Source organism: Neurospora tetraspora (assembly GCF_033439725.1).
Source record: "Neurospora tetraspora strain CBS 560.94 chromosome Unknown B0H65scaffold_2, whole genome shotgun sequence".
NCBI classification, from domain to species: Eukaryota; Fungi; Ascomycota; class Sordariomycetes; order Sordariales; family Sordariaceae; genus Neurospora; species Neurospora tetraspora.
Window position 1 is genome coordinate 3,695,290 of NW_026944384.1, and position 16,454 is coordinate 3,711,743.

General features: G+C 52.4%; 5 protein-coding genes across 5 annotated transcripts; 3 read left to right on the forward strand and 2 right to left on the reverse strand.

Moving 5' to 3' along the window:
* Nucleotides 1-3,489: 3,489 nt before the first annotated feature.
* On the forward strand, nucleotides 3,490-3,800 carry B0H65DRAFT_457398 (uncharacterized protein). The gene has a single exon (XM_062826353.1). It carries the CDS (start codon nucleotides 3,507-3,509, stop codon nucleotides 3,771-3,773), a length of 267 nt encoding a protein of 88 aa, XP_062684582.1. The 5' UTR covers nucleotides 3,490-3,506; the 3' UTR covers nucleotides 3,774-3,800.
* Nucleotides 3,801-5,475: 1,675 nt separating this feature from the next.
* On the reverse strand, nucleotides 5,476-7,341 carry B0H65DRAFT_421925 (uncharacterized protein; the record flags this gene model as incomplete). Its single annotated transcript, XM_062824370.1, has 1 exon — nucleotides 5,476-7,341. The coding sequence occupies one exon, from the start codon at nucleotides 7,339-7,341 to the stop codon at nucleotides 5,476-5,478; it is 1,866 nt and encodes a 621-aa protein (XP_062684583.1).
* A 2,136-nt stretch (nucleotides 7,342-9,477) lies between these two features.
* B0H65DRAFT_113298 (uncharacterized protein) lies at nucleotides 9,478-10,437 on the forward strand. The gene has a single exon (XM_062820612.1). It carries the CDS (start codon nucleotides 9,678-9,680, stop codon nucleotides 10,305-10,307), a length of 630 nt encoding a protein of 209 aa, XP_062684584.1. The 5' UTR covers nucleotides 9,478-9,677; the 3' UTR covers nucleotides 10,308-10,437.
* A 1,633-nt stretch (nucleotides 10,438-12,070) lies between these two features.
* B0H65DRAFT_419515 (uncharacterized protein) lies at nucleotides 12,071-13,393 on the reverse strand (the record flags this gene model as incomplete). Its single annotated transcript, XM_062824216.1, has 1 exon — nucleotides 12,071-13,393. A coding segment is annotated over one exon (1,323 nt), but the record flags the coding sequence as incomplete, so codon positions are not given.
* An 833-nt stretch (nucleotides 13,394-14,226) lies between these two features.
* B0H65DRAFT_506721 (cation efflux family-domain-containing protein) lies at nucleotides 14,227-16,288 on the forward strand (the record flags this gene model as incomplete). The annotated part of the gene is made up of 2 exons (XM_062828084.1): nucleotides 14,227-14,958; nucleotides 15,017-16,288. 2 exons carry the CDS (start codon nucleotides 14,227-14,229, stop codon nucleotides 16,286-16,288), a joined length of 2,004 nt encoding a protein of 667 aa, XP_062684586.1.
* Between the last annotated feature and the right edge of the window lie 166 nt (nucleotides 16,289-16,454).

The window sequence follows — 16,454 nt, forward strand, 5'->3', positions numbered from 1 at the left end:
CTCTTCACTCTTGTGGCACCGCAAACTCCAAACTAACAAGGCGACCTCCAGGAAATCCAAGACCCCCTACCACGTTGGCCTCGCACGTCGCCTGGTTGGGTATAGCTCGGCCTTAAACCACCCCTACGGGAGAATCCGCCCTTCGAAAGAAAGTTCAAGCGTGTGTTGGAAACGAACTCCTTGTCACCCTCGAATACAACTCAACTCCTCTTTGTGTTTCAGAACGGCCACGGCCTCCAACCCGCGAAGCACGATTCCCCTGACAAAGTGACGGCAACCCATTCCGTTGTCGACATCTGCTTTTTTTCATTCGCTTATTGAATCGTCTCGCCCTGAGAAATACCGGCCGAGGCGCGCCCGCCTGTCGCATCGTCGCCGAGCCTCCGCAAAATCTGTCCCGTGTCGACGACAAAGAGGTCCGAGATTTGGACGAATCTTCGGGAGAAAATGGCGCCTACAGCCACGAATACGTGTATACCTACGAGTACGCTCGTAGCATCTTGTCCTACGACCACCCCGAATGCAACTATAGCCTGTCCATCCCATAACACTGCACTATACGCAGGCCAAACCTTGGAATTTTGGGTGGGTTTAGGATGCTTTCTTTGGGTGGCGGTTGGTCTTGAGGAATTCGTGAGGACGGAATCCCAAAAAAATTGGAAGACGATTATTGAAGACCGATGGCCAAATGCTAGGACGAGCCCGGAACGTTTGCGAAGGGTATTGGGGCGGTTTTGATTTTGTGGTTTCCTGTTTATTCTCACTTGGCTATTCTGGAGAATGTGGTTTTGGTTGAAACTCATGAGAACGAGTGTCGGTCAACAAGTACCACCAGTGGTTACACAACCTCCAGTACCGGCACCGCCCTCCTATGAGGAGGCAACCGCAAACAAAACGAATGGACCGTCAACTGCAGAAGCTAGATTAAACTTCTAGTGCGAACAAGTTCACGCCGTGCACCAAGGTCATGGTCACCAAGGACGAAGGAAACCCGAACAAGCAGTGCCCCAAGGGCAAGGCGGCAACGACCTTCTTCAGCCAGAATCCCGACAAAAAGGTTGTCGGCGGCGTTGGACCGTACAGTGGAGAGTCCCAGATTCAGCACTAGAAGGAGTTTGTTTGGCCACCGTTTTCGGATACGAATACCTCCGGGCGTATTATCTTGCCGATTATCGTACTAATAGGGGGCATCTAAACCTCCATCAATCCAACATCATCTCGCCAACCATCAAACAGCCAGCTCTCCGTCTGCTTATCAAAGCTTGGAAGGAAACTCGCCATTTCCGAAATCCGGGTACTGAACTAGTTCTCATTCACCTAATGATCTTAAAGGAGGCACACAGCGCGAATTCAAGGAGAACAAAATGGAGAGATATGGAATCAATGGGGTGGATCAGTTGCTTTTCAATTTCCTTCTTTCGTTTTGAGAGTTGTTCCAAAGAAAAAGCGGTCATGTATGTTTTGTGCATTTCACCAGTTTGGTAGAGAGACGGATACCCGGACACCCGAGAGAAAGAAAGCATTGAAGGAAACTGAAGAATTTGAAAAAGATACTGGTGCAAGTATCATCAGCGTTTATCGGATTCTGGGAAGAATTACTTCAGCACGGCATGTATCTGAGGATATGCTATAAAGTTTCGGTGCCAGCAGTGCATCACCTGGCTCTCCTTACCGGCCGTCCAAACGTCTTCGAAGCGCTTCTATGTAGCCTTCCACTCCACTTTGGATGATCGAAGGAACGACAAATCCCTGTCGCAATCCAAGCACACGGTGATGATGTCGAAGAGACACGGCAAGCTATGTGTCATTTATCCGGACACCGTCTCTCGCCTGGTATCGACAAACGACAAAAAGATTGAGAACAGGGTACACATGTTGTTATGTCCTTCAGTACCATGAGATAACTCGGAGGCTTGGGAGGTTTTTAGCGAGTCGACACCGGGTACGGTACCCATACACTCAAGCGAACTCAAACTAGCCTATATAGATAATGAGATGATTTTAACCACCTAGGGCTCAAAGTCAAACCAATATTTCTTGTTATCACAACGTCTCGACTTGTATCTCGATTCCAATTCCCTCACCTCTCATATAAAGAAACAAAGACCACTGCCAGAGAAAACGAAACCTGAAGATCCCGACGGAGATATCAACGCCTTCCTGGCCTTTAACCGGCTGTCACCTAACTCGTTGACTGACCTGAACTTATTTTCCAGGTGGTTCATCTCACACTCACCTTCGATGCTCACTATCATCTCCAAAGGCATTTTGCTTCACAAGTGAATACTGACTCTTGTTCCCAGCTTTTGTCCGCGCGGTTCTATGGTAGAAGTTAAGGGCAGCAGCACGACAAACTCATATCTATAAGGTTTACCTAGTTTCTCCTGCATTTTGGTAAGTATTTCCTTCATTCAGTCACTTACAATGCGAAAAGTCCATAGAAGGCAAAAAAACAACCAACTGAGACGCGCGCTAGTGACTAGCAAGAAAACTGACCAAGAAGCCATAGCCCTCCTGCTTCTGCTTCTGCTTTTGGCTTTTTCGTTGTCTGCGCCTCAGCCTCACAGTTGGTTAAGTCGATCCATCATCGGCCCTAGGAATTTAGCCAGCTAGCCGAGCTCCCGAGCTCCGGAGATAATCACGCTTGTGCGCATGTGTTGATGGACGCCAAGTAATGCTGTCAGACCTTTAAAAGGGATGGTTTTGGCGAGAGTGGTACACTAACTCCATGAACACGGTCCGAGTGTCCGTGGAGGGAGTCGGTATGGTAGGGCTTGGTTGTACTTCGTCTGTGGCATTATTGATGGTTTGGTTGTTTAAAGAATCTGGCATTTATGGAACTATACGACTATAAGCCTTGTTTGTCCAACTACGTGTAATATTTGGTTTACAAACAATCTTCGTGACGTCTCAACTCCAGCATTTGTCTTTGTAAACACCCGGTTCTCAAGGATTATCTTGAGGATCATGCTCCTCATATCTTCGGTTTCGAATACCAGCTGGATAGCATCTCTAATGAAGTTTGATTGCCCGTTAGTGTCAACAAGATCTCTACGGCTTGGTTTCACGGAGATAGCGGAAGCCTACCCCCTCCTTACATTAGGCTTACCCACCTATATTTTCTCCGACGGAAACATGTAGTCTCGACGTCAACTCATCAGTGGCTTGTGCCAACCACAACCCCTCTCAAACACCCACAACAAAGACATCAACCTCCGTCGGGAAGATGGACGAACTCAGGCTGAATTATCGACAACTAGGAATCGCTTCGTCATGACACGGAAGAAGAGGGGGGCGGACTCGGACAGTGAGGAGGAGGCATGGGATCATGAAACACGATGAAGACCAAACTGGACCTGGTCGTGGCCAACTCTTCGAATCCAGCGAGTATAAAAGCCCCCCCCTTTCAACACCCATCATCTTCATTCTCCGTTTCTCGACTCCTCACCAGCAAGCACAGTACACCCAACCCAGTCAACCACTCAAACTCAACCACCAAACCACCGATGCCAAAATCTAAGTTCACCACCACCACCCTAACCCTCTTCCTCACAACCCTCACCAACCTCGGCGCCATGGCCGCTCCCGCCCCCGCCGCCGAGCCCCTCGGTCTCTCGGCCACTGCCGCTGGTGGTAACGAGAAACTCGAAGAGCGGGCCGGCAAGTGGCCCTCAGTTCTGCACTTGCAGCAGCGGCAAGTGTTATTGCCAGTATTCCTTGCTATGGACCTACTTGTAATCAGTGGGTTGATGGGACTTGCTAGAGTATTCTAGGAAGATAGTCAGGTGAGTTAGTTACACAGGCGGGGGAGGAACGAGGAGAAATCAGGAAGGAACGAGGAGACATAAGGAAGGAACGAGGAAAAATGAGAGAAACGGGAAAGAGATAGCGAGAAGATGACTTGACTGATTTTGCTCACCAGACTTCCTGCCCCTGGTAGTTGGGTTTTTTCGGCATCATCGGGGACTTGGTCAAAGATGAAGGGGACGTTTGGATGTCTAGGTGGAAGTCTGACCTGACATTGGAGGAATGCGAAAGCGATGTTTCAACGACTTCTACTTGGGAATTGGGAATCGGAGTTCAGACAACCGTTGGATACTAGACTTTCGATGGATTCTAGGCGAGGGACATCAAGCGGTCTTCAACTGTGTCAATGGAATAACCAAGGACTGAACTCCAATGTGAAGTCATCTTTTAAAACTCCGGTGATATTCTCTGTGGCTTCCATAAATTGCTTTGTGTGCCTTCTTCATGTCCACGGCCTCCGAGACTCGCTGACCTTGTTCGTATCTTTGCGGTGGTACACAACCATCATAGGTTGAGTAAAGTGTTGGTATAGTTTGACCCATGTCGTAGTTCCATCTGTTCATGCCAATATTTTCATCCCTTCAGAGTACAGAAGCAAGTGCGTAAAGAACCTTTGGAGCTGTGTGTTGTGCCGACTCCCTGTCTGAGCTCTCCTTCTGTCCCCCAACCTTGCTTCTCTCCCGAAACGTAACTCTTCCCCGGCAACTGTTTGCCGTATCCAGCCGATGTCATTATATCTTGTTCATCATTTGGATGCTCATCTCATGTCCCTTTTCCGACTACCTCATTGCTTGTTCGCACACACTTTTGCATCACCATCACCATCATCATCACCATCATCATCACTGAAGGGAGGAACGTAATGAAATGGGAAAAAAAGACCCTTCGAACGTATATGTTTGTGTGTATGCGTGTGTACCCGCTTAACTCTGTCTTCATCCATGCCTAGGTAACCGTAAAAAAGAGCAACAACCTAATCAACATGCTTGCAAAAAAACGAAACCAGAGAGAACGCCAATCCCGATGATGCCTTCCCACCATCCATCCGACCACCCCACCTTCCAAAGCCCACCGAAAGTCCCAATCCTGGTCCAGATCCCTCGGGAAAAGAAAGAGGTGCGATGCGAACTCTCCTTCACGTCAATGCGTTTTTTGTTTTCGCTCGTATCATTGAACGCTAATCGGCTTCATGACAATGTCGGTGTCGGGTTTCAATATAGGAAGCAGGTGTTTGCTAGTGTTGATATAATTCGGAATTCCAGTAAATTGAGAGAACCAATTGGAATTTGATCTAGCGAAGACGGGTAGTCGTAATGTATAGACTTTCAAAGACACTGCACCCAGCCGGGTAAAAGCATCAATGTAAAGCAAAGACAAAAGGAACTGAAACCAAGGGGAAATCGTATGGACTGTGTCTGAGGTTGTAAAAGAAAATCAATGCATGAGTTGTGTGTGATGCATGTTCGTTGAACCGCCTTGGATATATGTATCGCGCAACGCCATGCAACAGGAGAATATGCTTTGCTTTCGTAATGCCGCTCCAACCCCAAAAGTTCCCAACTCCTCTTCCCAGTAGACATTAGACGCAAAACGCCATGCAAGCAGCAAATCCCGGGAGGTGTGTACCGGGGGGTATCAATAACGGATATCGTTCCGTAAACGTCCAAATCATGGCGTGGCGGCAATGCACCAATGGCGGTGGAAAGCCCATGCACTCTTCTGGCATTCCTTACTGCAGTATTTGGTACGACGGCAACGGCGGCACTTCGCAAATTGCCTTGTGTACTCTTCCCATTTTCCGCACTGGTAGTAAGCGCATTGTCGGATGCCTCCCCGGGTATCGTCCTTTCGGCACAGGTTTCTCATAACCACCCCGGCCCAGTATTGCATGTCTGTGCTGTGGTACCGGACTGTGAACTTCTCCACGAGGGGGAAGATGTTTTGATCATTGGGGAGGAGGTATTCCTCTTCGCACTCTTCTTCTGCCTCCAATTCCGCCTCCAGCTCGGCGGGATCAATGCCGTCGAGAAGTTTGATCTCCTTGCCAATCTTGAGCTTGGGAACAAGGTGGCACTTTTGGAAGTACTTGCGAAGATTGCAATACTTTGATACGTAGGCCAACAGCTGCAACGACATCAACACGTCCTCCTCCCTGGGCATGGCAGCGAGCATCTGCGGGTTCGGAGTTACATGGCGATCCAGCAGGTAACGCGGGACACTTGAATTGGGCATGGACGGTTGTGCGGTGTTCGCAATGGTCGGCCTATTTGGAGACAGACCAAGGTTGGTTACTTGAGTTGGTGTTGTGGTGTTTTCCATGCTGGCGTCCACGGCACCTTGGTGGGTGATGTTAAAGGTTCCAGCTTCCTGAGCCTCCGAAGCCGGCGGGGTGGCCAGGTCAAGAGCAGCACCAGTCATTATACCATCACCATCTTCGACCGCAACCTGCTGAATTCCAACCTCGTTTTGTACGTCTGCGGTTCCTGACATCTCAGCATCCTGAGTCTCATCGGATGCTACGCTATCGGTGTTCATATCGTCTGTCTCGGCAGCGGTGGAATGTTGATGACGAATTGAAGGTCGACGGCGAGAGCGGCCATTGGGGGCCAGGATCGAAGGGGGCCGGACGTTAGTCGGCAAAGGAGTTGTTGGCGAGGCAGGCTGAGATGTAAGGTTTGCGTGAGCAAATGGCGCCATGTTCCGTAGGCGATCGGCTTCCCGCACGGCTCTGGAAAAGCCATCGACGTTCTCAACAGATGATGGCCCGGCCGATGTAGGCGGCTGAATTTCATGACGAGTAGGCGAGGGCACAGCCGATTGTGATTCCTGTGTTCTAACACCATGGTGATGGTGATGTGAGCGGTGTGCAGAGAAAGGAGTCCTTTCACCAAGGATTTGACCGGAGAAGCGGGAAGCGGTCGGAGTTGTCTCAGTATCCGGCGCAGCGGCTTCCGTCGAAGGACCAGCCAAGGCAACTGAAACATCAATAGGCTGAGGGGCAGCCTGACGACGGAAAGCGCGTTGGTCAACGTCTACGTTGGTGGGCCTAGAGGAGAAGCTTGCGGCTTTGTGCACCCGGCTGCTGCCACTAATCCTGTGCCGGTTATGGGGATCCGATTTGTGCTTTGCTTCTTCGGCCTTCTCGCGGACCCTTTCGATGACTTTGATGTAGTTGTCGAGGATGGTAGCGATGACGGGGACCATGTCGGCCTCAACAACGCGGGTTCGGACATTCTCTGTGCCTCTTACACCTATGTTGACCACGCACTGGAAGGCTAGATTCCACTTCCACATGTCCATCATATCCTTGCTGCGACCCTCCTTCAGGATGCAGACTAGTCTTTCGATACCACCATCGATGGTGAGAATGTCTCGGATACGGGCCGATGACGTGGTCAGATAGGCGAGATGGTTTAGCGAGTTGATCAACGGGAGGGTCGAGGTGCAGTCGAGCGCTCGTCGGTCATACAAAGCCGTGGTGATGCCCACGGACGCCTTGTTGACGTTGGGTATGCTGAAGTTGACTTCCCTCATCTTGGCTTGCTACCACGAGTAACGAGGTAGGCACCAGACGGGGAGAGGAAGATGGAATACGGTTGTGGCGGAAGACGGTCGGTCGGACGTCTAAGACTGTAGGTGGTCGCACCGTGACACGCGGAGGCTAATGGTCCGTGGTCAAGCGGTTAAAGAGTATGTATGCGATAAGAATCGAGGTCGATCGAGATAGCGCGCGCACAATGTGGTCGAGATATAGAATTGAAGCAGTTTGGATGTATAGTTGATGGTTTGAGGACGATGGATGGCTGGTCGTAGTGAGAGCGTGATATTGGCGAAATGGGAAATGATGCGAGCGGATTCTGGATGGAGTGGGTTGCTGGGGGCGAAACCAAGATTTCAATTCGGCGCCTGTGTCGACTGAGAGTTGCGCCGCGAGGATTAGGACCCCGTCTGAGGACGTTTGATGGGGATGGACGAGGGCGATGGTCAAATGCCTCAGCCGCGGACGAGGAATCGGAATCGGAGGAAGGAGCTGAGGAAACGGAGAGGAGTGCGTGAGGAGTACAGGAGTATGTGGTGCGGTGCGCTGCGGTGCGTCGTTGGGGTTTGAGCCCAAGCAACGGCCAAACAAGCAATGCCCTTTTGCTGGTTCCCTTTTGGTTGCAGTGCACCCTGGGAGTCTGGGCAATGAGCGCCTGGGCGGTCGGAACCAGGGCGCGAGGAAGGACGGCCGGGACGGGACCGAAGATTGGCGATTGGCTTGGCCAAGTGGAGGTTTCCAGTTGATCCAGGTATCGCAAGGAAATAGCTGAGAAAATCTGATGCAGAAACGGCTGCAAAGATGGGATGTAGAGGTAGGGGAATCAGAAACCTAACATGATGCCTCAACTCTGTGGGAGCTGGGAAAAGAAAGAAAATTGGGAAAAAGCTGCAGAGCGTGCTGACGAAAGTGGAAAACCAAAAGGAAGCAAGGAGACCACCCTCGGGTCAATCTGATGGAGATTATAGCGTCGTCACTGACCCTTGCCGGCTCATGCCTGGACTGTTGCGCTTCCGAGTTCGTAGTGGATGGGGAGAAGCCAGAGGCCAGGAGGGAAGTGGAATTGGTAAAGACCTCTAGATGCGTAACGCAGGTAACGTTCAGGTCAACTGAACCTCACTCAGGTTGTCAAAGCGGAGCAGCTGTGACTATCAAAGTTCAAAGGCTTGTTTTTCTGTAGACGCTTCTTCGTTAGTGTCAGGGCACCGCACAGACTGAGCCGGTGAAGCGCACGCTAAAGACGACCCGCTACAGTTAATTTATGGCTGGAAGCTCAAGGCACGTGCACTAGCGTCTGCTTTACCGCCGATGGTTCCCTCTGTGTAAATTTCAGACGGAAGGAACATGCAAGGCGACATCAGGTAGCCGCTTCAAGTATGAATCAACCCATTGCCGCTTTTTCATCCCATTTATATATCAGTCGATGATTCCGTCAAACACCTTCTCAACTTGTTTTGCCTTCCCCTCTTCTCCTATCTCTACATTTGCGCGAAGCTGGCATGGTAACCGTTGGAGCTGAAAGACCCTTTGCATTAGCATTAATTACGTTCATTTCCAGCTTGCTCAGAGGCGACAAGCGGAGGCGAAGTGCCCCGTAATTACCCAGACAATACCGGCCTGTCACGGAGCACTCCACAACAGTCCCGCTCTTTCGACGGCGGATCGGGGCGGAAGATGACCGTAGTGGACGGCATCATGAGCTGACATGATGATGCTCATGGACATGGGAAGTTGGAAGAGGCAAATCCACCCGACGAGCTGTTGAGTTCAACACGGAGTTAAAACATGGAATTGTGCGGGGGTGGATGAGATTCTGGGGATGGACGTTTGCCATCCGGCCATCGAGGCCGGGCATCTTTCCACGGCGCAGAAATGGATTTGCACATCATATCCATCAACAATGATTGACGCCGATATTTCCAGACACAACATCCACAGAACGGTCCAGCCAGATGACGGGAACGTTTGCCCCAACACATCCAACAGTCGACCGCTCTAGCTTTTCTTGCTCGTCTTTGTCAAACGGTTCCATGCCGGTCTAGTACAGACGTAAAGTTGTCTTGTTATGCCCATCAACTTTTTTGGACACTCACTCTGTTGCAACCAAAACCCATGCCTATCCAATGGCAGGATATCAACCCCATTAAATCATTCTCTTGTATCACCGCACGCCGTAACCCACCACGACGCATGGCTCTTGGCCGCCCCGCCACCTCTCCCGGATTTGTTCGTTATGCATCAAGGCTCATCGACTCGAGAAAAGCGGCTCTCGTCATTTTCAGTTGTGTGGGTGTGAGGAACCATCACATTGACTTTCCCCTCTTTATGAAACATGTCCCCTCACAGAAAGAGTGCCGGTGCCGATGTGACAGTCTGCACCAGCATCGGAGCTGCACACTCAGGTGATCTTGGCATTTTCTCGCCTCTTCATCACAAGCGTCAGAAAAAAAAAATCCGGGCAAGACGAAGAAATTCAGCCTATATCGTCATGAAGACGACAATCGACCTTCCGGAACTACCGCCATATTCACAAATCTTGCGTATGTTTTGCATGCTAGCCCAGGGAAAGGCGGCTTGTCATTTAGGACTTGGCGAGTCTGGGTTACATGTTACCAATGTTACAAATCTCCGAAAGAATTCGTACAGAAACTCTCTCCTTCCGTCATTTTCGACAGGACCAGGGCACCACCTCCCCGTCACCTCATCGGGTCTTCTTACCCAACGGGTACGCCTCCAGCGCTTGCCCGGCTCAAATCTCGAAAGCCGACTTCCAACAAAAGCCAAAACCGCACTGGGGTCTCCGCCAGGGCTGAGATTGCCGCCAGAAGAAAGAAAAGGCCAAGGAAAAAAACCCAAAAAGCCCAAGCATTACATCCATTCCCACATGGCGGAGGGAAGGATGCAAGCGCGAGCGCTTAACTTTTTGGTCAAGTTGATGACGGATGCCGTTGGTCAAGACTGATTGTTTTCAGCACCGGCTTCCTGAAATCCTACCAGCCGCAACCGCCCTCTGACTTTGACGATTGATCGCCCTTGCAGTTGAGAACCTCAATGGAAAGAACAAAAAAAAGAGCAATACGGGGATAAATATGTCAGTTGGTTTAGCCTTCTGGCCGTCAAGCGCGCCTATTTTGTCTCGTCTGAAACTAGCACGATTTTTTAACATGTTGACAACAACAGTCCGGATACATATCGCAACTGAAGTTACACGGTTACAGTCCGTTACGACCCGAGGGCTTGGCGAGATATGCTGGGGGGTGGCTTGGGGGCTTCCCTGAAGATTGACATGCCTATAACCAAGCTGATGCCGATCGCTTCTGAATTGTATTTCCGAAAGTACAAATTCCCCGACCCTTCTAGAAATTGCATGATGCACATCGGTTACGGCTACGGCTTACCAAACCACACAAGCACGACAAGGTAACGAGACACCTTGATGTTGATGACCACGATGAGTTCAGTTCGACCTCGACGTCAACTTCGCCCGATCCAAGACACCTGACCTGACTGCCCATCAAGGTGCCTCGATCTTCCTATCCCTACTACTCAACGGGGATACAATGGATGCTATATTGCAACTCCGGTAACCTTGTCAAAAGCCCGTTGTGATCGATCACGCGATCGTAATGATAGGGGCTTTTTATTACAACATTACGTCCCGCTACAGGCAATCGATGATCGAGGGAAGAACGACAAAACCCAACACCATGAAATGCGTCGACGAACGACTGTGCTGTGTGTTGGTCCCGGGAGATGAGTGGTAGGTATGCTGTAGCACGAGAAAGTCCGTACGAAGGAAGGCATGTCACTTGGTATAGCGCTTTTGTACTCGAGGTGGTAAAGTTGTTGTTCTCGTTTCGTTCCAGTATTCTTTTCCCAGCGCCGTTGTTGGATACCTATTATTCCAACACGGCGTGATGCCCCAACATTAACAGTCTTCATTGTCTGTCTGCTCGCCGGCTTGTCGTGTTATCCCTTTTAAAATGAAGGAGACATGACACGATGAAACAAATCCAAGAACAATCGATGAGCCACAACTCGATCAATAATCATGGGCCATACTCTTGCCCTTCCAAACATCATGGTTTCCTTGTCTCCTTGTCCGTCATTCTTTGCCTTACATCAGTCTGTAACTGTGTATACCTCCCCGGTCTTGACAACGGAACATTCCGAGATTATCTCTCAGCCCTCTTTCTCTAATGGAATGTTCTTTTTGATTTTCTTCCCTTCTGTGGTATCTTCCTTTGTTCACCGTCCGCATAGCGAGTTTGAGCGCCACATGGCGAAACCGTGTCTGTACTCTGTGGCACTCATTGTCGGAACCGAGCCGTAGTAAACAGAGACACGCGTTTGGGATGAAATGAGACGATAGCCACGTTTCCGGCCACACGTGGCTTTTGGCTTTGGAGGGACTTGGTCTAGAATTACTAAACCAAGGACAATGAAGTCGGGATGAAAATGCCCGGGGAAGAGACTTGAACTTGTGTTCACTGTTCTCGAAAACAAAAAGATGTTGAATGTATGGATATTCGAGTTCTTGGTCAAAGTAACGAACCCCTTTTCTACACACACACGTAAAAGTAAACAATAGACATTAGTATTCTATCTCTCGGCATTTGCATTGCCATAACACATCGCCCATATCTGCCTACTACCCTCTATCCAAATCTCCTCTTTCCATTCCCCTCCACCACCTACTACCTCAGAAAAGCCCTCCTTCATTCATCAATCCCCTCCAACCCTCGCATGCCTAAAATACTTCATCCCCACCCAGCTCACCGACACCCACACCCACACCATCATCCACGTCAACACAAACAGCGCCGGGTAGTACCCGACGATCGGCAGCGTTGGGTCGTCCTCGAACTCGGGGGGCGCGTAGGGGGTCGTCCCCACGTCCCACGCCCAGCTCCACACGCCGAAGCACGAGCCCATCCCGATCACGAACGTGATCCACGTGCATAACAAAATAATCCAGCCCCAGAACTCGGTGTCGCTGTAGTCGTCGTAGTAGTCAAAGTCGGAAACCGCTTCCTGGGGCGGCATCGGCGTTGTCAGGCTCAGCGGGGACTTGGCTCGTTGTTGTTGGGCCGAGGTGCGGCGGCGGCCTTGGATTGAGTTGGAGGCGGCGGTGGCTAAACTGGTACCGTTGCTAAATGTTGTGTTTAGGGGGCCGCGTGTGGAACGATTGGGAGGCATGGTCGGGAAGTAGGAGTCGGAAGTCGGGGAGACGGCGGCCCGCTCGGGGTACAGGAGGTTGAGGCTGCTGACGGAGGAGTTGGTCGACGAGCGGGAGAGAGACGGCATGACACCTGGCCCTCTGGAGCTGGCCATGTGGAGGGCGTCCTCGTCGTCGGTGGTGGTGTAGCTGATGGTGGGGCTCGTCATTGTCGGGTCATCGGTACCGTTGCTCATCACAATGGGTGATGTGATATTGCTGCTCGTGCCCTTGGCCGTATATGTTCCTTCAGAGTCCGACTCTTCCATGCTGGCACTGGGGCGGGACGAAATGCCCGAGATGCCCAGTCCAAAGCCGCTATTCTTGATGATGTTGCTTCCCGAACCGGATGTGCGTGCATTGCTACCATTGGCACCGTCCACCCCAAACTGTGTGTTGATGCTTGGCGGGTAGTTCTCCCGCCTTTCGCGCTGAGCCCCTCGTCCCAAAAGAGCAACCTTCCTCAGCGACCCCCTACGCCGCCTTGTTTTCTGTTGCAGTATTGTTTGTTGTTGAAGGGCCGCATGGGAAAGCGGAGGTGCTGGGGCATAGACGCTACTGCCAGCGCCGCTGTTGCCAGCATTGGTATTCGAAGTGGACGGGATCGTACGAAAGGACGGTATTGGAGGCGAGCTGGTCGGTGATGAAGTTGGGGAAGCGGACGGTTTCGGATCGTTCTCGTTCGTCCCACGGCGGGCGCGGGGCCTGTGCTGGTCGCTTGATGCGCGCATGAAGGGAAACCGTGACAGCAGTCCGCCTGTGCCGGAATTACTGCGCTTGCGCACGACTGCAGGTGGGCGATTCGGGGTGACGTCGGGCGCGGCAGCAGGCAGACAATGTCTTTGCGCCGTCTCTTATGGTGCGGACAAGGGCGCACACACACCCCGCCCTGTGTTGACCGTGGAACCGTCTGTCTGGGTTGAGGGTCTGTTCGACAACTGTTATGCCCTGGTGACGAACTGGTTTTGCGTATGTGGATGGTTGATGGAGGGCTGAATGTTGATGAACACCTGGTCTGTCGCAAATCGTGTTTTCCCTGTTGATCTCCGAATCGCATAATGGAACGGGCCTCTGTCCCAAGAAAACAGCGCCGATGTCGAATGGCAATGCGCCGGCAGCACAAGAAAACAAGAACACTGCAAAAGTCAATTCCTCTGTCGTCAAGTGGAAGTCGCGATGATCGGATATCAGCGACCTGTGCTGTCCAGTATCGCGTCCAAGGCGCTCGAAGCTACCAATCAAACCATCAGTCGCATCACCACCGCGGCCACCGCCCGTGGCCATCGACAGGGGGGCTTTTTTAGGTTTGGGGAGGATCGGGGTTCCATCAACTCGATTCCACTTCTCCCACTTGTCCCCACAGTCGTTGGAATTGAGGTTCCCGTCAAGCCCGTCCCTTGGTCAGTCGTCACGGCAGGCAATCGGTCCCTGGACCCTGCTGGGTTGATCAATGACCCCTTTGTATCTACGGTACGGTAACGACTAGCACGTTCAGTCCGTTTGAGAAGCACAAGAAAGCATGCAAGGGATGGACGGTGTGACATTGAACGGCATCTTGTCGGGTTCGGAAACACTTCAAGATTCAACAATTTCTTTCCATGATGGCTCTCGTTATAACTTTCACCTCTGGACAGGTGAAAACATTGAGACAAACAAAAGACCAATGGAGCCCCACACTGGCGCTAAGCCCAATGCCGACTACTTGTACGGTCGCTCACCCCTGACACGGCGGTCCACTGTCACCAAGTCCGCCTCCACTCCGTCTGGCCCTCCACCTCTGCCCCTGGCGCTGCTGGTCAATGACTGCGGTAGCGCCACCGCGGTAGACACGGCTACGGCCACGGCGACGGCCACATCCACGGCTCTGTCAACCGCCATCCATCACAATCTACACATGGCGACTGGCCCTCCCGTCATTGCGCCGGCAATTGATTACCCTGCTGCGGACGACGATCACGGAGACGACGCTAGAGGCGCCCCGAGGGACTGGCGACACAATAGCGGCAGCAGCGGCGACGCTATCAAGACCACCACCATCTCCTTGGCCCTCGACGATCGCGACCAGGATGATACTGGCTCCCACAGTTTAGCCGCTCCATCGCCCTCATCTCCGTCACAGTCTCCGTCACAGGACAAACGCAAACGCAATAGCCAAGGCCTCTTGCTCTCGCCAACCTACATTTCCCCGCGATCAACAACCTTCTCGTCCGACACCTTCCTTCATCCCGACCACGCGAACTTGAGCCTTCTGCGGTCCCCGTCGCCCGACCCCAGTCCCTTTGCAATGGCGACCCAGGACGGGTCTGCGTCTCCCACCACGGGCGAGTTCAGCGCGCCGCCAAAGAACCCCTTCAACTTCCAGACCCAGATCATCTCTTCGGGGCCCGTGAAATCTGTATGTTGCGTTGCTGTCCCGCTTATATCTCCTTTTTGTTAATGGCAATGCTCCCCAGAACATCGGTCAACGCCGCGGCCATCGCTACAAACACTCCTCCATCAGCGCCCAACATTCCTTCTTCCAGGAACCCCCACCGCGCCCACCGCCCGTCCTCCCCGCTTCCCTCCCTATCCCGACCTTCAAGGAAGCATGGCATAGCATGCAGAAGCTCCAGCGCATGCGCTTCTGGTGGTGCTGCTGCCACGCCGCCATAGCCGGCTACGTCTTCCTCAGCGCCGAGGGCTCGCTCGCCATGACTGCCCTCTCGCACCTGGTCGCCTTCGACGTCGGTTCCGCCGCCGTCTGTGTCGCCGTCGACGTCCTAGGCAACTTCGAAGTTTGGCGTCGCTCCAGCATCCGACACCCCTTTGGTCTCCAGCGCGCTGAGGTGCTCGCCGGTTTCGCCATGTCCGTCTTCCTCGTCTTCGGCGGCTTCGACCTGCTCTCGCACAACATCAAGCACGCTCTGGAAAACGTAGGCGAGCATGCCCCCCATCACCCTCTACCGGACACCCTGGACGACATGAGCGCAAACCTGGCCCCTTCGACACCGATAGCGCACATCCACGCCCACGACGGCACCACCCCGCGCGTCTCGGCCGGGGCCGTCGACTTGGCCAGCTTAGCCGCCATCCTCAGCACGTTGATAAGCGCCTACGGCCTGCGCAACCACAGCCGCATCGGCCGCGTCATGCGCGTGCCCCTGCCGTACCTGCGCAAGCTCCTGCCGCACGCAGGCATCCTGTCCAACCCGTTCCACCTGCTGACCACGTTCTTTGCCTGCGTCATGCTGCTCCTCCCGCTGCTCAGCGTCTCGTACTTTGTCTGGCTCGACCGGCTCATCTGCGCGTCGATAGCCGTTAGCATGTTTGTGTTGGGCACTCGGCTGGCGATTGCGCAGGGGCTGATGTTGTTGATGAGTTACTCTGGGCCAAGAGATATTTCGCATTCTCCGCCATCTGCAGCGGCATCCTCGGATAAGAAAACGGACAGTTTGGCGGCAGGAGAGAATAACAACAACAGCCAAGTCTCGGCCGTCGTCCGCGAGATCGAATCCGAACCCCAAATCAAGCGCGTCGAAGAGGCTCAGTTCTGGCAGGTGCACTACGGTCTGGCCATGGCCAACCTGAAGGTCTGTCTGGCTACCAAAGGAATGGATGACGGCGCGCTGGCGCAGCTGAGGAGTCGGTTGGCGAGGTTGGTGCAGAATCGGTTGAGTGAGGGGTATGGAAGGGGGTCGAATTTGAGGTGGGAGGTTACGGTGCAGATGAGTACTGATTCTACGTAATTGTGCAAACTTTAAAGAAGGGATGTTATGTATGTATGTTGATAATGGCTGGGATGTCTTTTGTGATAAAATAACCTTTTCGCGCGCGGTATTGGAAAAGAGGATAGGGATGGTTTTTTGATGATGATGAGGAAGGTGGTTTGGTTGGGCATTTTACCACCGCGTG